The sequence below is a fragment of the Bombina bombina genome, chromosome 7, assembly GCF_027579735.1.
Source record: "Bombina bombina isolate aBomBom1 chromosome 7, aBomBom1.pri, whole genome shotgun sequence".
NCBI lineage: Eukaryota > Metazoa > Chordata > Amphibia > Anura > Bombinatoridae > Bombina > Bombina bombina.
The window spans coordinates 285466342-285485382 of NC_069505.1; the positions used below are offsets into that span (position 1 = coordinate 285466342).

Consider the following 19041-nt stretch of genomic DNA (forward strand, 5'->3'; position numbering starts at 1 on the left):
GTGTTAGGTTTTCTTAAGGTTTTTTTGGGGTGTTTTTTTTTTTTTAAGTTTAGGGTTTGGACTTTTCTTAAAAGAGCTGAATGTCCTTTTCAGGGCAATGCAAAAGAGCTAAATGCCCTTTTAAGGGCAATGCCCATACAAATGCCCTTTTCAGGGCAATGCCCATACAAATGCCCTTTTCAGGGCAATGGGTAGCTTAGGTTTTTTTTTAGATAATTTTTTTTATTGTGTGGGTTTGGGGGGGTGGAGGTTTGTAATGTTAGTGGGTCCTTGTATTTTTTTACAGGTAAAAGAGCTGTTTAACTTAGGGCAATGCCCTACAAAAGGCCCTTTTAAGGGCTATTAGTAGTTCATTTTAGATTAGGTTTTTTATTTTGGGCTGTTTTTTTTTTAAATGGGTATTAGAATAGGAATAATTTTTATCATTTTTGATCATTTGTTTGTTATTTTGGGTATTTGTTTTCATTTTGGGGTGGGTTTTTATTTTTAGATTAGGGTTTGGGCATTTCATAAAAGAGCTGAATGCCCTTTTAAGGGCAGGAAAAAGAGCTTTTCAGGGCAATGGGTAGATTAGGTTTTACTTTATTTTTATTTGGTGGGTTTGGGGGGTGGGGGTTTGTATACTGTTGGGGGGGGGGTTGTTTTGTAGCAAAGGAGCTGTTAACTTTAGGGCAATGCCCTACAAACGGCCCTTTTAAAGGCCCACAAAAGGCCATTTTAAGGGCCCTTGGTAGTTTATTCTAGATAAGGCTTTTTTTATTTTGGGGTGTTTTTTTAAAGTATATTAGAATAGGAATAAATTTTATTGTTTTAGATAATTTCGTTTGTTATTTTTTGTAATGGTAGGTTTTAGTGTAAGGCAGGTTAGGTTTTATTTCACAGGTAAGTTTGTATTTATTTTAACTAGGTAGTTAGTAAATAGCTAATAACTATTTACTAACTAGTCTACCTAGTTAAAATAAATACAAACTTACCTGTGAAATAAAATACAACCTAAGCTAACTACAATATAACTATTAGTTATATTGTAGCTAGCTTAGGTTTTATTTCACAGGTAAGTATTTAGTTTTAAATAGGAATTATTTAGTTAATAATTGTAAGTTTAATTTAGCTCTATTTTAATTATGTTAAAGTTAGGGGGTGTTAGGGTTACGTTAGGGTTAGGTTTAGGGGTTAATATAGTTTAATTTAGGTTGTTGCACTGTTGGGGGCTGCCGGTTTAGGGATTAATAGGTTTATTTTGTGGTAGTGATGTGGGAGGCCAGAAGTTTAGGGGTTAATAACTTTATTTAGTTGCGGCGATGTCAGGTAGCGGCGGAATAGGGGTTAATAGATTTATTATAGTGTGGGCGATGTTGGGGTGCGAGGGAATAGGAGTTAATAACTTTAGTATAGTGGCGGCGACATCGGGAGCGGCAGATTAGGGGTTAATAGTTTTATTTAGGTGGCGGCGATATCAGAAGCGGCAGATTAGGGGTTAATAACATTATGTAGGTGTCGGCGATGTTGGGGGCAGCAGATTAGGGGTGTTTAGATGCGGGGTTTATGTTAGGGTGTTAGGTTTAATCTTAACTTTTCTTTTCCCCATAGACAGCAATGGGGCTGCGTTACGGAGCTTTTTATTCCGCGATCGCAGGTTTTTTTTCTGACTCGCTCTCCCCATTGATGTCTATGGGGAAAGCGTGCATGAGCACGTCAAAAACAAGATTTGGATTGTGTGCGGTATGGAGCTTAAAAGCATCATATCGCACGCACAAGCCGGCTGTTTGAAAACTTGTAATGGCTGCGCTATAGGGGGTTAAATAACGCAACTTTTGTTGCGTTAGTTAATTTCCCTTTAGCGCGCATAACTCGTAATCTAGCTGAAGGTTTTTGCATCATCACATTACCATGATCTTCAGATCTACACACTGGGAAATATTCTAACTTTCCTATGTCATAATAATTTTTTTTTTTGCAGCTTCCCCCTTTTTTGCATTTTATAATTGTGGTTTATTTAGAAAATAAATCAATACTAAAGGGATATGAAACCCAAAAGTTTTCTTTCATAATTCAGATTGAGAACACAATTTTAAACAATTTTCCAATTTACTTCTGTTATCAAATTTGCTTTGTCCTCTTGGTATCATTTGTTGAGGAAGCAACAATGCATTACTGGGAGCTAGCTAACGCACTGGGTGAGCCAATAACATGAGGCAAATAAGTGCAGCCACCAATCAGCAGACCCTGAGTCTACCTAGGTATCCTTTCAACAAAGGATACTGAAAGAACAAAACAAATTAGAAAATATAAGTAATTTTGAAAGTTGCTTAAAATCACATGCTCTGTCTGAATCATGAAATAAAATTTTTTGGGTTTCATGTCCCTTTAAACAGAATCTTTATGGATATTACATTCCAGCATTTAAATCAAGAGAAACATATTTAAAGGGACATGAAACACAAATTTTATGATTTAGAAAGAGCATGCAATTTTAAACAACATTCCAATTCTATTATCTAATTTGCTTTATTCACTTGGTATCCTTTGTTGAAAAGCATATCTAAACAGGCTCTGGCTGCACATAGATGCCTTGTGTGATTGGCTCACCCATGTGCATTGATATTTCTTCAAGAAAGGATATCTGAAAAATGAAGCAAATTAAATAATAGAAGTAAATTGAAATGTTGTTTAAAATTGTATTCTCTATCCAAATCAAAAAAGAACAATTTGGGGTTTCATGTCTCTTTAGCTGAGACTTTAAATCCATCCAGAGCTATGATTAAGATATTCTTCCTTCTTGTGACTGTGCAAGGCCCATAACTGCTCACTAATTATGGATTACGTCTCATTTCTTTAAAGAATCCAACTGAACTTCCCACAGCGATAAACATGCTACCAAGGGGATTTTTCACAACCAATACTATTATTTTGCTTTACCTGCTCTACAGAAATTAAATAATCATGGAGAGGAGTGAATATTATAATTTGTGCTGTAAAACATCACATACATTGCTAGACTGGTGAGCTGCATTCTATCTGCACTGATTATGGAATACAATGTACCCCAAGGGATCTGTTTAAAGGATTCTCCAAAAGGTTTTCCATCAAGCTAATTGAATTGAGAACATTAATTTAATTATGTTGTTTTTAGCTTTGTGGTCATGCTTGTCTGAAGCAGAATGCCATATAACATGTATGGTCCCTTGTCCTCATGTGTGATATCACTATCCATTATTCTTTAAGAACAAATCTCATTAATCTTACACAAACGTGAATTAGACTAAAGTTCTTGCAGTTCCAGGAGGTATCTTGGCACAACTAGTACAGAATTATCTGGTTTATATTGTTCTGGTAAATATTAGTTGTAGCCAGTGATCCTGTTAATACATCAGCACAATAGATTATTATAGACAAAGCACAAATCTGTCACACTTTCTTGGTAAACTTTAATTTGTAAAGATACAGTTTTGAAATCTCTATAAACATATTTGACATAGATGTAATAATAGTACTAATCAGTTTTAAGATCAGTGGGGCAGAACAAAACTGGAATTGCTTCCAAGAGCACAGTTCTCTAATTGTTCTCATTTTTATTAGCGAGGTTGACCTGCAAGATCTTGGAAGAGCACCAGGGTAGAACTCCAGAGATTAGCGATAGGGCTGGCATTCTGCCTTATGGGCGATTGTTACTAACTGAAACAGACCTAGGTTTGGAGAAACCAATGGGATCCTGGATGGTGTTCATGGGAAATATCATGACATTTGTTTAATGAGCATAAGTGGTGAACTGTAATGGAATCCCTCTAAAGGATTTATATCCAGGATACGTTATTTTAGAAGATCATGGTAAATGCTCCAGAACTAATAAAACAAAATACCTGGATAGAAAGATTTGCTGAGATGTTGCTACTCAGTTGTTACACAAGAAACTGGGCTATTGTAACCTTGAAACTCACCTTGGGGACCCAGTACAGTGACACTGTTGCACACCAATGTGCTGCAGCCCATATTGGCAGTTGATTCATTAGGAGATTTTATTTAATCCCTTCCAACAGGAAAAAGTGAGCGGTCAACAGCTGGTATCGCATTGGCAGGTCATAAAAGAAGTGTTTAGTTTTGCATCCCAGCAACCCAGCCCTTATCTCAGCCCAATCCCATCTCAGGAAAAGCAGGGAGAGGTCTGGGTTTTATGGCATAGTTACAGCATCTGCTCACTTATGGTAGTGGCAGCAATTCGTGTGTAATTATCTATTGCAGTAACTAATTAAGCTTACACTTCATTAGGAGGAATATGCAGACTTGATGAGCCCTCTGCTTCTTATCTGCCATCAAATTTATTGTTCCTTTGTTTTAATTAAATGTCACTTTTACAGTCTGTAAATCAGGCTTGTCCCACACAGGCTCTGGTTACTTTATCTCCTTGGTTGTAAGATGTGCTTCATATTCTATAATATAATCAAACCATGGCACACATGATCTGGTAATCTACTTTATCTCCTTGGTTGTAAGACGTGCTTCATACTCTATAATATAATCAAACCATGGCACACATGATCTGGTAATCTACTTTATCTCCTTGGTTGTAAGACGTGCTTCATACTCTATAATGTAATATAACCATGGCACACATGATCTGGCAATCTACTTTATCTCCTTGGTTTTGGCACACATGATCTGGTAATCTACTGTATCTCCTTGGTTATGGCACACATGATCTGGTAATCTACTTTATCTCCTTGGTTATGGCACACATGATCTGGTAATCTACTTTATCTCCTTGGTTATGGCACACATGATCTGGTAATCTACTTTCTCTCCTTGGTTGTAAGACGTGGTTCATACTCTTTAATGTAATATAACCATACAACACATGATCTGGTAATCTACTTTATCTCCTTGGTTGTAAGAAGTGCTTCATACTCTTTAAAGTAATATAACCATACAACACATGATCTGGTAATCTACTTTATCTCCTTGGTTATGGCACAAAAGATCTGGTAATCTACTTTATCTCCTTGGTTGTAATAAGGGCTTCATACGCTATAATATAATATAACCATAGAACACATGATCTGGTAATCTAATTTATCTCCTTGGTTGTAAGACGTGCTTCATACTCTTTAATGTAATATAACCATAGCACACATGATCTGGTAATCTACTGTACATCATAGTCTATGGGTCACTCAGCCCTGGGTGAGGTATGTCCTAGGCAAGTTCAGTAAGTGCACCTCTGCATTCAATGAAGGGTCTCTGGTTTACAATTCATTCAGTTACTCCAGTCCTGTGCTTCCTTTATTAAACACCTGTTTTCCAATGCAATTCATAATTCTTGATAAGCTCATTATATGAATTAATCCTGTGGCAGGGAGGGGATCACAAGGCTGGATACTCCATTACATCAGGCAGAACACCAATCTGCAAATTCATTCAAATTCACTTACTTTACGTTTGAATATTGAGATTAAGGCCTAGATTATGAGTAGAGCGCAAAATTGCGAGTACGCGAGCTCAATATTTGCACTCAACTCAGTCATACCAGCGCACACAAATGTGCGCTGGTCTTACAAGTTAGGCACAATACAAACGCGTGCAGGAAGCTTTGCACTTCCATAGGCTCCAATGGGAGCCTCGTTCTCATGCCATCAGACACAGCAGAGAACCTACCGCAGTGATGGGAGTAAGTCGCACAGCATTGGGCAGCAAAGAGTTAATATATATGTATATGCTTATATACATATATATTTTTATGTATTTATATGTGAATATACACATATTAACACATAAATATATATGTATATAAGCATATACATGTATATTTACTGGCAACACACAGTTCCCATAGACCGTAATGTAAAGGCACTTTTCAGTGCCATTGTTTTTCTAACACCCCACACCCACACACTTTAAACCCTTAAAACTGCTTTGTGCAGTATTTAAAACAAAGAAAAAGATGCTACATTTTTTTTTTAACATAAAGGGACCTTACACTTTATTTTGGAGGCAATTGGGGGGATATCTGATCACTAGTTAATTTTCTGGGTACTAGATGCTACCGCAAGCTCGCGGTAGCATTAACCAGCCACTTGTAATAGCTGGTCTGGTTATTTATAGTAGGTCCGTAAAAGTGCATCAAACAAATAATGCACTGTGTATCCTACGCTCAGATAACCAGCATTTCAGTCATTCTGTGACAAGACCTGCAGATGAGCATATCTAGACCTGTGCCTAGAGCAGTAGGATTTAAAAGAAGCAGCAGCATTTTAAGGGCATTTCTATTGGATGATGCCCCCCCCCCAATTCCCAGCAAATAGTTGTATTACAAATCAGTGACCCCTGGGTTCTTTGCCCTGGTTGTCAGAATCATATGAGGCTACTATGGCCGAGATGAGAGAGTTAAGGGCAGTAGATATACCAGTGCCTAGGGCAGCACACAAACTAAATATACCACTCACACATGTAAATAAACTATCCTTTAAAGGGACAGTAAAGTCAGAAAAACACTTTCAGGATTCAGACAGATCAGCAATTTTACACAACAGTGTACTCCCTTTAATAAATAATCATCATTCTCTTGGTATCATTGTAGAAAAGCATAGTTAAGTAGGCTCCGAAGCATCAATATAATACTGAGGAGCCAAAGACAAGAGGCTTATATGTGCAGCAACCAATCAGCAAATAGCACCCAGGTGCTGAGCCTACTTAGGTATTGTTTTCAACAAAGGATACAGAAAGAACAAAGCAAATTAGATAGAAGTAAATTGTGAATATATTTAAAACTGCTGCTCTGTCTGAGTCATGAAAGTTACATTTTCTCCCTTTAATGCACTGCACAGGCCTCTCCTAGAGCTTCTAAGCAAATGACGGTTTAAAGTGTATAAAGCAATAATCTATAACTTAAGATCTGTTCCTCAGGAAAAAAAATCCAATACAAAAAGCAATCAGAAATTCTGCATAACGGACACAAAGGGAATTGTTTTCTGTGCCAGAAGCAAAATGTATCTATTGTAAAACCTGTGTGTTTAGCCTCCCCAGGGCTGGAGAGATAATAAAGACCTGGCTTACTATTCTGTGCAACTGTCTGTTGTCTATGGAGGGGGGGGCAGTAATAATTGTGAGACTTTTCCATAGGGTAAGACTGATATACAGCTCCTACAGTTACACAGAGAGGAAATAGAGATTTCACCCTGATGTTCTCAGAAGCAAATCTCTAACATTATGGTGCACATGCATGGTAAATCAGCTATCAGGTTTGTTACAACTCATGCACATGCACTGCAACTCAGCTGCCAAGTTTTGTTAACCCCTGTGTACATGCGCTGTAACTCAGCTATCAGGAGCTATCAGGTTCTGTTACCACCCCTGCACATGTGCAGTAACTCGGCTATCAGGTTCTGTTACCACCCATGCACATGCGCAGTAACTCAGCTATCAGGTTTTATTACCACCAGTGCACATGTGCTGCAAATCAGCTATAAGGTTTTGTTACCACCAGTGCACATGCGCTGCAACTAAGCTATCAGGTTTTGTTACCACCAGTGCACATGCGCTGCAACTCAGCTATCGGGTTTTGTTACCACCAGTGCACATGCGCTGCAACTCAGCTATCAGGTTTTGTTACCACCAGTGCACATGCGCTGCAACTCAGCTATCAGGTTTTGTTACCACCAGTGCACATGCGCAGTAACTCAGCTACCAGGTTTTATTACCAACAGTTTTCCAGACAGCTTCATTACTTTCTGTGGGCCAGATAGTTTGGAGAGAGACTACAGAGCAGACTTCACTGGGGATAAACAATCTGAATGTTCCAATAAAAGGGAGGAACCTGGAAGTCTCAGAGATACCTTCCATAGAAAGTAATGAACCTCTCTGGGTTACAAAATTTTACATAGGAGAGAGAAGGTAACTGGAGAACACCTGGGGCTGATATTAAGGTACAGTTTGCATCAATTACAAATTAGGCCCTGATATTCAAAGGATTTGCCAGCTTGAAGAGAACTTACAGTTCCGACTTCACAGGGGCTGAACTCACTGAATATTCAAAATAAAAAGGGCAGAACTATTCAGCACTGCGAGATCTCATATATATATATATATATATATATATATATATATATATATATATATAAAGGTAAGACAAGCCCTATATAAGACAAGCCCTATATAAAACTATTCATTGGGTATTATTGCATTTAAGCTTTCCACTTTCTCATTTATATTTTATTACATTTAGATTTAGCTCTAGCAGTGATTTTACAAATTCTGATTATGTTTTGAAAGCCTCTTTCATACTTTGTATATTACTGTGTAGCTTTTACAAAGTGCATTGCACTTTGTATTTTCTCCATAGTAAACCCAACATTTTTCTTTCATGATTCAGATAGAGCATGCAATTTTAAGCATCTTTCTAATTTACTCCTATTATCAAATTTTCTTCATTCTCTTGGTATCTTTATTTGAAAAAGCAGGACCGTTAAAGTGATGGTAAATTTCAGACTATAAGAATGTTGCAATAAAACATATATTAGTTTGCAAGTAAAACCACATAATATTTTTATTTTAAAGTGTATATATATTTTATAATAAAAGGTTTATAATCCTAATTGGTATTGTCTGTTCCTCCGCCCCCCTTTATTTCCTCTTTTGGCTGTGCTGTGATGTATAGAGCAGTAACATCCACTCTCTACATAGGCTTTCTATGGGCTTTAAAGGGGCTGGACTTCCAGATTGTAAACTGACACGCACACTGATTGGAAGTTCACTGGAACTGTCATAAAAAAAAAAAAGAGTTCTTCCATGTGGGCTGGCATAACATTGTAATAAAAGCATTACTATATGCACTAATTTAACCCTTTCACAAATGGATTTAAAAAAAAAAAAAGGTAAACATATACTTTTTTAAAGGCAAAGATTACATTTATGGCATTTGATTATTTAAAGTTTACCATCACTTTAACTGACAGTTTCAGAAAGTGGGAGGGACTGGGCAGTTCCCTGGGCTGAACAGGGGAGTTCCCAGGGTATGTCTGAAGCTGTATGCAGGCAAAGTTAGCTAAATTAAGTGTTTTGTGAATTTTGAGCAAAAAAGTAATATATACTAAAATATAGACAAAAACAAGTTACATTGTAGTGAAAACATTTCAGTTTAATCTGTAATTGATGCAAACTGTGCCTTTATATCAGCCCCAGGTCTTCTCCGGTTACCTTCTCTCTCCTATGTAAAAGTTTGTATCCCAGAGAGGTTCATTACATTCTATGGAAGGCATCTCTCATCTCTCTGAGACTTCCAGTTTCCTCCCTTTTCTTGGAACATTCAGATTGTTCATCCCCAGTGAAGTCTGCTCTATAGTCTCTCTCCAAACTAGAGAATGTTTAACTATCTGTCCCACAGAAAGTAATGAAGCTCTCTGGAAAATTGAAGCTGACAGTTTTTCAGTCTCCATTTAAAGGGACAGTCAACACCAGAATTGTGTTGTTTAAAAATATAGATAATCCCTTTATTACCCATTACCCAGTTTTGCATAACCAACACAGTTAAAATAATACACTTTTTACCTCTGTGATTACCTTGTAGCTAAGCCTCTGCAAACTGCCCCCTTTTTACAGTTCTTTTGTCAGACTTGCATTTTAGCCAATCAGTGCTGGCTCCTAGGTATCTTCACGTTTGTGAGCATAATGTTATTTATATGAAACACATGAACTAATGCCCTCTAGTGGTGAAAAACTGTCAAAATCCTTTCAGATTAGAGACGGTCTTCAAGGTCTAAGAAATTAGCATATGGACCTCCTAGGTTTAGCTTTCAACTAAGAATACCAAGTGAACAAAGCAAAATTGGTGATAAAAGTAAATTGAAAAGATTTTTAAAATTACATGTCCTATTTAAATCATGAAAGTTTATTTTGGACTTGATTGTCCCTTTCAATAGAAGATATGCAAAGTACAATCTTTATCAATCTTTAGCTTCTTTATCCGGATGAAAACTTAAACCTCAGAATTAACATCTTTTTGTGGTTATTTGTACTTTACAACTAACAACATTAAATGGCAAATAGCAGAGAAACATCTACTGATTCGTGAAGCTGATGTCAGTGAGCAACAGTCATTTAGCCCGGCTGGGTAATCTGCTAAGTGACTTTACTAATTAGTCAAAATATAACCTTGACAGCATCATGCTCTTTCCTCTGTTTCAGTCTGAAGGTTACAAATGAATAAGACAATAATTCTTGTAACTCTAAAGAGTGCAGTAAGATTATTAGAGCTCATTTTATAAAATACTTGGTGTAAGTTAGAAGTTGCTAAAACCAGACTTTATAAAGCACTTGCTCACATTTTATACAGGGATCGTTCTTGATCATAAAATATACAGGTGCAGAGTACAATATTTTTTTGTATTGTATTTCCCAGGATTACAAAAAGAAACCAATATATGACCCAGTGAACATAATATACAACAGATATCAATAAGTTACAGGAAAATCAATTATTCCTGATATACAGAATTCCAACAAGAAATAACTACATCCATAACCACTGACAGTTACATATCCATAAAACGGCTGGGTGCATTTAAAAAGTAGCCAAGTTGGAGAAGTGTAAAACTTTCTAATATTAAAACATTTTCTGTTATCCAAGGCACAAAGTAATTGCTTCATTTAACATAAATTCATTTAAAGGGGCAGTCTACATTTTCTTGCTTAAAAAGATATCTTTATTATCCATCCCCCAGTTTTGCATAATCAACACTGTTATATTAATATACTTTTTACCTCTGTGATTACCTTGTATCTAAGTGCTTTTAACAAACTTGCATGTCAGTCAATCAGTGCTGACTCATAAATCACTTCACAGGAGTGAGCACAATGCTATCTATATGGCACACATGAACCTTCTGACAGCCCCTGATCATATGACTGTGACTATTTACTATCTATTGACTTGAATTTAGCATTGTGTTAAATCTTAAAGGGACAGTCAACACCATAATTTTTGTTGTTAATAAAGAAAGATAATCCCTTTATTACCCATTCCCCAGTTTTGCATAACCAACACATTTATAATAATACACGTTTTACCTCTGTAATTACCTTCTATCTAAGCCACTGCAAACTGCCCCCTTGTTTCAGTTGGTTTGACAGACTTGCATTTTAGCCAATCAGTGCTCACTCCAGGGTAACTTTCCGTGCATGAGCTCAATGTTATCTATATGAAATATATGAACTAATGCCCTCCAGTGGTCAAAATACATTCAGATTAGAGGCAGTCTTCAAGGCCTAAGAAATTAGCATATGAACCTACTAGGTTTAACTTTCAACTAAGAATACCAAGAGAAAAAAGCAAAATTGGTGATAAAAGTAAATTGGAAAGTTGTTTAAAATTACATTCCCTATTTAAATCATGAAAGTTTTTTTTGGACTTGACTGTCCCTTTAAATAACTTTCTGTGCCTGAACACAGTGTTATCTATATGGCCCACGTGAACTATCAAATCTTTTGTTGTGAAAAACAATTTAAAAAGCATGTGATTAGAGGCAGCCTTTAAGGGCTTATTTTATTATTATTATTATTATTCTTTATTTATAAAGCGCCAACAGATTCCGCAGCGCTGCCCATGGGTACAAGGATAACAGTACAATGGAGAAACAATACGATAAAAGACAACATTTTACAGACAAATACAGGGGAATTGAGGGACCTATTCCCGTGGGAACTTACATATGAGCCTACCTAGGTTTAGTTTCAACTAAGAATACCAAGTGAAAAAAAGCAAATTGGATGATAAAAGTAAATTTAAAAGTTGATTAAAATGACATGTCCTATATGAATAATGAAAGTTTAATTTTGACTAGACTGTCCCTTTAAACCTTTTTCACTTTTGTGTAAAATAATGCTTGTCCCAGTCTCACTAGAGATGCTAAAAAGCAAATCATGTGACCTGAAAATCAAGTGGCAGATTTGTCTATTTGCAGCATTGTGTAAACTTAGGTCACGTAACTGCTTTGTGGCCTCTCCAGGAAGTGTGGAACCAAGCAGAATATTTGTACATAAGCAATAACAGCAGAGAGATAAGGGAAGACCTTGGATGTTCTGCTCCAGAGGCCCAGTATTCGGCTCTTTGTGTGATGTCACAATGCAGAGTATGACTCATCTGGCAGAGTTAAATCATTGTATTCAAATTATCGCCTCAGACACCTACATATGTGGGGGTGCCGATGAGAAACCACTGCAGAGCTGAGCTGTGCAGAGATTATAGATATGTCATAGAGGGGAGCTTTCTCTAGGGGTGCAGATTCTCTGACACACAGGACCCCCCTGCTGTAGTCACAGCACCCACATAATCTTATATTACCCAAAGGCAATTTTTATTTTGCAGTGAAAATTCCTCCATCCCAAAAAAGAAACTGCTGAAATGCTTAGCGTTGCACAACAACTGAGCAGAATGTTTTTTTTTTGTTTTTTTACCATTCATAGAGGCACTGTTGTCGTAGATCAGTGCAGAGTAAAGGGCATCAATTTCTCATGGTTATAAAAGAATATAGAAACCTAAAGGACGAGTCAGATGGGAGATGCGATACTTTCTGGGGATTTGCATCCAGATCCTTCGGTATTTGCATAGCTCTTAACTTGCACTTTCACAAGAAGGAACCTGGGTCTGAAAAAAAGCTGAATGCCACGAGTGGACGCCTTCTACCTCACGGTAGACTGGTGAAATGAATCCCACTAAAACTGTTACAGACTAACGGCACTAAATGACACACAGGGATACTAAGCACCAAATAATAGAAAGATATCAGAATGTCTGTTATAGGTACCTATGACTAAGAAAGCCCCAGAGGGCCCCTCTCACTGCAACAAAAACTCATTTTTAAAGGGACATGAAACCCACATTTTTTTCTTTCATGATTTAGAAAGAGAATGCAGTTTTAAACATCTTTCTAATTTACTTATATTATCTAATTTGTTTGATTATCTTGATATTCTTTGCTGAAAAGCATATCTAGATATGCTCAGTAGCTGGTGATTGGTTGCTGCACATAGAAGCCTTGTGTGATTGGCTCACCATGTGCATTGCTTTTTCTTCAACTAAGGATATCTAAAAAAAATTAAGCAAAATAAATAATAGAAGTAAATTGTAATGTTGTTTAAATTTATATTCTCTATCGGAATCATGAAAGAAAGATTTTGGGTTTAGTGGCCCTTTAACCATTCAGCCACAGGAAAAAGCTGCTTTGAGAATTGTGTCAATTCAAAAACTATAAACTGGGATCTGGCATCATAATAACTACATAGACGTACACAGCAGAGCAGCCTTAAATTCATAAAATAAACATTTTATTTATTGTTGCACAGTCTATAACAGCACTTACACTACATTCAAAAATGCTCGGAACACAGCACTGTGTGTTTTTTCAAAAGTATTTTATCTTATCTCCTCTGTTGAGGCCAATTAACACCAGGTATAAATACATTATAACAGTTATCAAACAATCACTTTGTAGCATGTTGCAATGTTATGTATGTGAAGTCTAAAGTATGCACTTCCTATTTTCCTAGAATTGGAAAAATCCACCATTTTTGATACAGGACAAAATATAACATAGTATATTACCATTGTATAAAACAATCTACAAGTGTTTAATTTTCCTTTAATTATAGGGCAACAAATATTACAAATGTCAGCAAAACACCAGATACACCAGATGGCTGCCCCAGTACAAAGAGGCGGAGCTTCAGTATATGGCACCTTTAAGCTATTAAAACAGGAGAACGGATTTGTGAAGAGCTGCAGGAACAGGATGAGATGACAATAACATAATGAATAGTTACTATTATTTTGTAGCTCTGCACATCAGTTTAATGTCCTTTTAAAGGGATATGAAACCCACATTTATTATTTCATGATTCAGATAGAGCAGCAATTTTAAGCAACTTTCTAATTTACTCCTATTATAAATTTTTTCTTCATTCTCTTGGTATCATTATTTGAAAAAAGCAGGAATGTTAGCTTAGGAGCCAGACCATTTTTGGTTCAGTTAGCGTCCTGAGTAGAGCTTGCTGATTGGTCGCTTACACCGTGCTGATATTTTTGTTTAACCTAGTGTTGCCCAGCCTAAGGCCTGCAGGTACAACAAAGCCTTCCCTAGATTAATATTTGTGTCACAGTCATAGAGGCACTTTCTCTGGTGCTGCATGATTGTGACATTATACTGTATCTGACATTGACCCCTCAGCCCTCTCCTGGTTCTACATGTATCTGTTACCATGGCATTTAGGCAAGAATACATCATTTCATATATATCACTCATTCTTACATATAACAATATATTTCTGTCTCTAAAATCAGTTTTTATGACCATAACAGAGAGATATATGGTTGAGAAACTGATTTATTGCAACCCATTTAGCTGGCAGAGGCCTACAAGCAGCGGATCTAAAGTTTAAACCAGAAGAGATGCCGCGTAGAATGCTCATACGGCTTTGGAACCTTTCTACAAATATAGACTGGAATGCCGCCGCGTCTGAACTTGCTCCCTAAAATAGACTCTCTCATACAAACTGGATTTGTTGATTCAGTTATATAACGCACTTGAGCTGCAGCCTGATCATTAATGTGGTGTTGTCGGGGCTCTGGGATGTGCCTGTGCTGCTCTCATTACAGCAGGTTTATTTCATGACCTTGCTGAGTGAACATTGTTTAAATGTGGGAGGTAGAGACGTCATGATTAATATTTATCAACAATCCCTGCACCGTCTCTCAACAGTACAGAATTTCTACACTATCTAAAGCCAAGACTATAACTTAACTAGTTTGCTGCTGTGTCTGGTATTCAAAGGGTGCCAAAGAGGACAGCAGCACAGTACATTTTTGTCTTTTAAAGGGACAGTCAACACCAAAATAGTTATTGTTTAAAAATTTAGATAACACCTTTACCCATTCCCCAGCTTTGCACAACCAACATTGTTATATTAATAAACTTTATAACATTTAAACCTCTAAATTTCTGCCTGTTTCTAAGCCACTACAGACAGTCTCTTATCACATGCTTTTTTATTAGCTTTTCACAAGGCAAGGCTAGTTCATGTGAGCAATATAGATAACATTGCAGTCACACCGGTGGCGTTGTGGCTGACACTGCACTCATTGGCTTAAGTACCAGTCAATATATAATAAATAAATAGCTATGTGATCAGGAGGCTGTCAAAAGAGGCTTATATACAAGGTAATCACAGAGGTTAAAAGTATATTAATATAACCGTGTTTTCTGTGCAAAACTGGGGAATGGGTAATAAAGGGATTATCTATATTTTTAAATAATAAAAAAATTGGTGTTCACTGTCCCTTTTAAGGGGTTACAGTTCCTTTTTACTACAGAAGTCTGCATTCCCTTTATAACCTCTGCATAATAATCATGACATATTTCTAAACCAGAAACCCACCTGGGACTCAAAAGAAAAAAAATACCTTCTTTCTGCCAACAATCTAATTGTCACTAAAAGGAATCAATACTTCCACATTAGCACTGGCAGCAGAGCAGAGACAATGAAAAGATTATCACAAGCCCAGAGCAGGTGCACAGAGCTAATGTACAGGGTCTCTATCATTGCATTATACACAGCAAAGGATATTGGCTACAGACATCCGGATTCATATCACTCAATCAGCTCATTAAAGGGACATGAAACCCAAATTCTTTCTTTCATGATTTAGATAGAGCATGCAATTTTAAACAACTTTTTAATTTACTTCTATTATCAAATTTGCTTCATTCTCTTGATATCCTTTGCTGGAAAGCATATCTAGATAGGCTCAGTAGCTGCTGATTGGTGGATGCACATAGATGCCTCCTGTGATTAGCTCACTCATGTGCAGTGCTATTTCTTCAACAAAGGATATCTAAAGAATTAAGCAAAATTGTAATCTCTATCTGAATCATGTAAGAAAATTTTGGGGTTAAATGTCCCTATACTCTCTAAATGCTCTGCAGCAGCCCGTAATAGAAACATAGACAATGAATAAACTGTTTTGTGTAGTAAAAAAATCCCAAAAGCCACCCCCACACATGCTGGGGGAAGGGAAAAGCTTTGTTATTGTGCTGATATAACCATCCCATATATAGCAAGAGAGCCAGCATTTATCCTGTGCACAGAACATGGCAGGTTGGCATTGCAAAGCAACGTGTGTTGCGTTGAGCATGCGTCAGAAGGTATCCCAGCTGTGAATGAAGCTCTCTGTATGCAGTGCGTGTGCGTACGTGTCTGCTTGGACGTAAGCATTGCCGCTTCTCTCTGCAGAGCAGTCACTGAAAAGCGCAAGAAACACACACACTGCGTACACTCGGCTTGTTCACAAATGGGGCACAAAATCATTGGCTTTTTGCTTCCAATGTTATCATGATATTCTTTGTGTCTTGCAAGTGCATTCGAATTCTAACGGTTCTTCAGTTTATCCCCAAGGGCTTGACACAGACAAGGTTATAAAGATATTCATGTGTGACCACAGATGAGTTCATTTGTAGCCAAAGGATTTGGATGTTATCACACAAACACATCTCAAAAAATCTAGTCTGTCGTCAGACATTGAGGATACACGTTAGACAAGGACATACTGGTACAAAGAAACTGTACTTTCAAAATCTTGTTTTATATTAAACACATGAAAAAATACCATATAACATGAAAAATACACCCCTAGAATGGATGCTATAAGACACAGTTAACTCTTTATTTTTTATTTGCCAGAGAGCAGCATCACATTGGTCCTTTTAGATAGTCAGAGAGGGTTAAACCTTAATTTTCATTTTTATATTTTTTTTTCTAAGAGATTCATATTTGCAATAACTAAGACATTGCAGGCCCAGTGGGGGTTATTAAACAAATAACTGTATATGCAGACGATATATACATATATAGTGACATACCTGAGGTCTTTTCTTTCGGCGTTGGTATACTTCGCATTTTTTGAGGTTTTATATTTTTTTTCAGCAACAAATAAAAATATATTTATTTATTTTTTAATTTATTCAGTCTTAAAAAAATAAGAGTAAAAAAAAAAAAAAGATATATTGAGGGAACCACGGGGAGTGAGGGGGGTGTTCAGAAGCAATCCACAAAACACTTGAAGGTGAGTCTGAAGAACCGCATTGATGAAGTTTCGGAACACGGGAATGAAGGGTCAGCGGACGGGCAGCTGCAGGGATAGCTGCTTTAGAGATGGAAGAGGATGCTGTGTGTGCAAGCGGTCTCCATCACACGGTGTCTCTCAAGCACTGGCTCTGTTGTCTCCAAATAAAGAATGGAAATAGCTGAAGAAAAAAATCCCAGCTCTCCTTCTCCCTCCCAGTGTTTTGTGATTGGACAGGGGCTTCTGCAGCATCACCAGAGCCTAATGCACCTGCTCTGCAATGCTCTACAAGCTGTTCTCAGACTCATTCACCCGTTTAATGCAAGAAGAGAGCGGCAGAGACCCTGCAGAGCTTTACTAGACCCCAAGTGTAAAGCATTCTATAAAAGAATGGGCTTCATTCTGCTTAAGGCCACAATTCTCATCCCTCTGCTGAGGGGGTCACATACAATCTGTTTATAAAGATCACACGTTGCTCATAGTAACTTCATCTGAGTATAAACTCTCTTTAAACGCTTCTAGTAACAACATTATTCATTTAGAAATGCATAAGCACACTTCACATATACACTCTGCACATATACACACCACACATACACACAAGGCGCACATACACACACTGCACATATACACACACTGTACACATACACACACAATGCGCACATACACAATGCACACATACACTGCACATACACACGGCACATATACACACACACACTGCACATATACACACACACCGTACATATACTACACACACCACCCATACATTTACCGCCCATACACACACCGTACATATACACACACCACCCATACATTTACCACCCATACACACACAGCCCATATACACACTGCACAGTTCAATGCATTTTTGTGTTATGACATTCATTTACATTCATAAACTCTTTGGGTTTTCAGAATAATGTCGAAAATAAATTAGGAGAGTCACAATTTTTAAAAAAAATTACTGAGTGTATTCATTGGCATTATCTGATGATTTTTATGTGTTCATATAATATAGTGCACAATATATATATACTGTGTATATACAGGGAGTGCAGAATTATTAGGCAAGTTGTATTTTTGAGGATTAATTTTATTATTGAACAACAACCATGTTCTCAATGAACCCAAAAAACTCATTAATATCAAAGCTGAATAGTTTTGGAAGTAGTTTTTAGTTTGTTTTTAGTTATAGCTATTTTAGGGGGATAACTGTGTGTGCAGGTGACTATTACTGTGCATAATTATTAGGCAACTTAACAAAAAACAAATATATACCCATTTCAATTATTTATTTTTACCAGTGTAACCAATATAACATCTCAACATTCACAAATATACATTTCTGACATTCAAAAACAAAACAAAACAAATCAGTGACCAATATAGCCACCTTTCTTTGCAAGGACACTCAAAAGCCTGCCATCCATGGATTCTGTCAGTGTTTTGATCTGTTCACCATCAACATTGCGTGCAGCAGCAACCACAGCCTCCCAGACACTGTTCAGAGAGGTGTACTGTTTTCCCTCCTTGTAAATCTCACATTTGATGATGGACCACAGGTTCTCAATGGGGTTCAGATCAGGTGAACAAGGAGGCCATGTCATTAGATTTTCTTCTTTTATACCCTTTCTTGCCAGCCACGCTGTGGAGTACTTGGACGCGTGTGATGGAGCATTGTCCTGCATGAAAATCATGTTTTTCTTGAAGGATGCAGACTTCTTCCTGTACCACTGCTTGAAGAAGGTGTCTTCCAGAAACTGGCAGTAGGACTGGGAGTTGAGCTTGACTCCATCCTCAACCCGAAAAGGCCCCACAAGCTCATCTTTGATGATACCAGCCCAAACCAGTACTCCACCTCCACCTTGCTGGCGTCTGAGTCGGACTGGAGCTCTCTGCCCTTTACCAATCCAGCCACGGGCCCATCCATCTGGCCCATC

General features: G+C 37.3%; 1 protein-coding gene across 1 annotated transcript in view; it reads right to left on the minus strand.

The window, feature by feature from the left end:
• Window positions 1-17248, minus strand: part of LOC128666309 (sodium- and chloride-dependent creatine transporter 1-like) — a 92733-nt gene extending 75485 nt beyond the window's left edge. Inside the window, exon 1 of the mRNA XM_053720811.1 lies at window positions 16899-17248. Coding sequence (XP_053576786.1) covers window positions 16899-16935 — 37 coding nt within the window. The 5' untranslated portion in view covers window positions 16936-17248. The remainder of the gene's footprint in view (window positions 1-16898) is intronic.
• Window positions 17249-19041: the final 1793 nt, after the last annotated feature.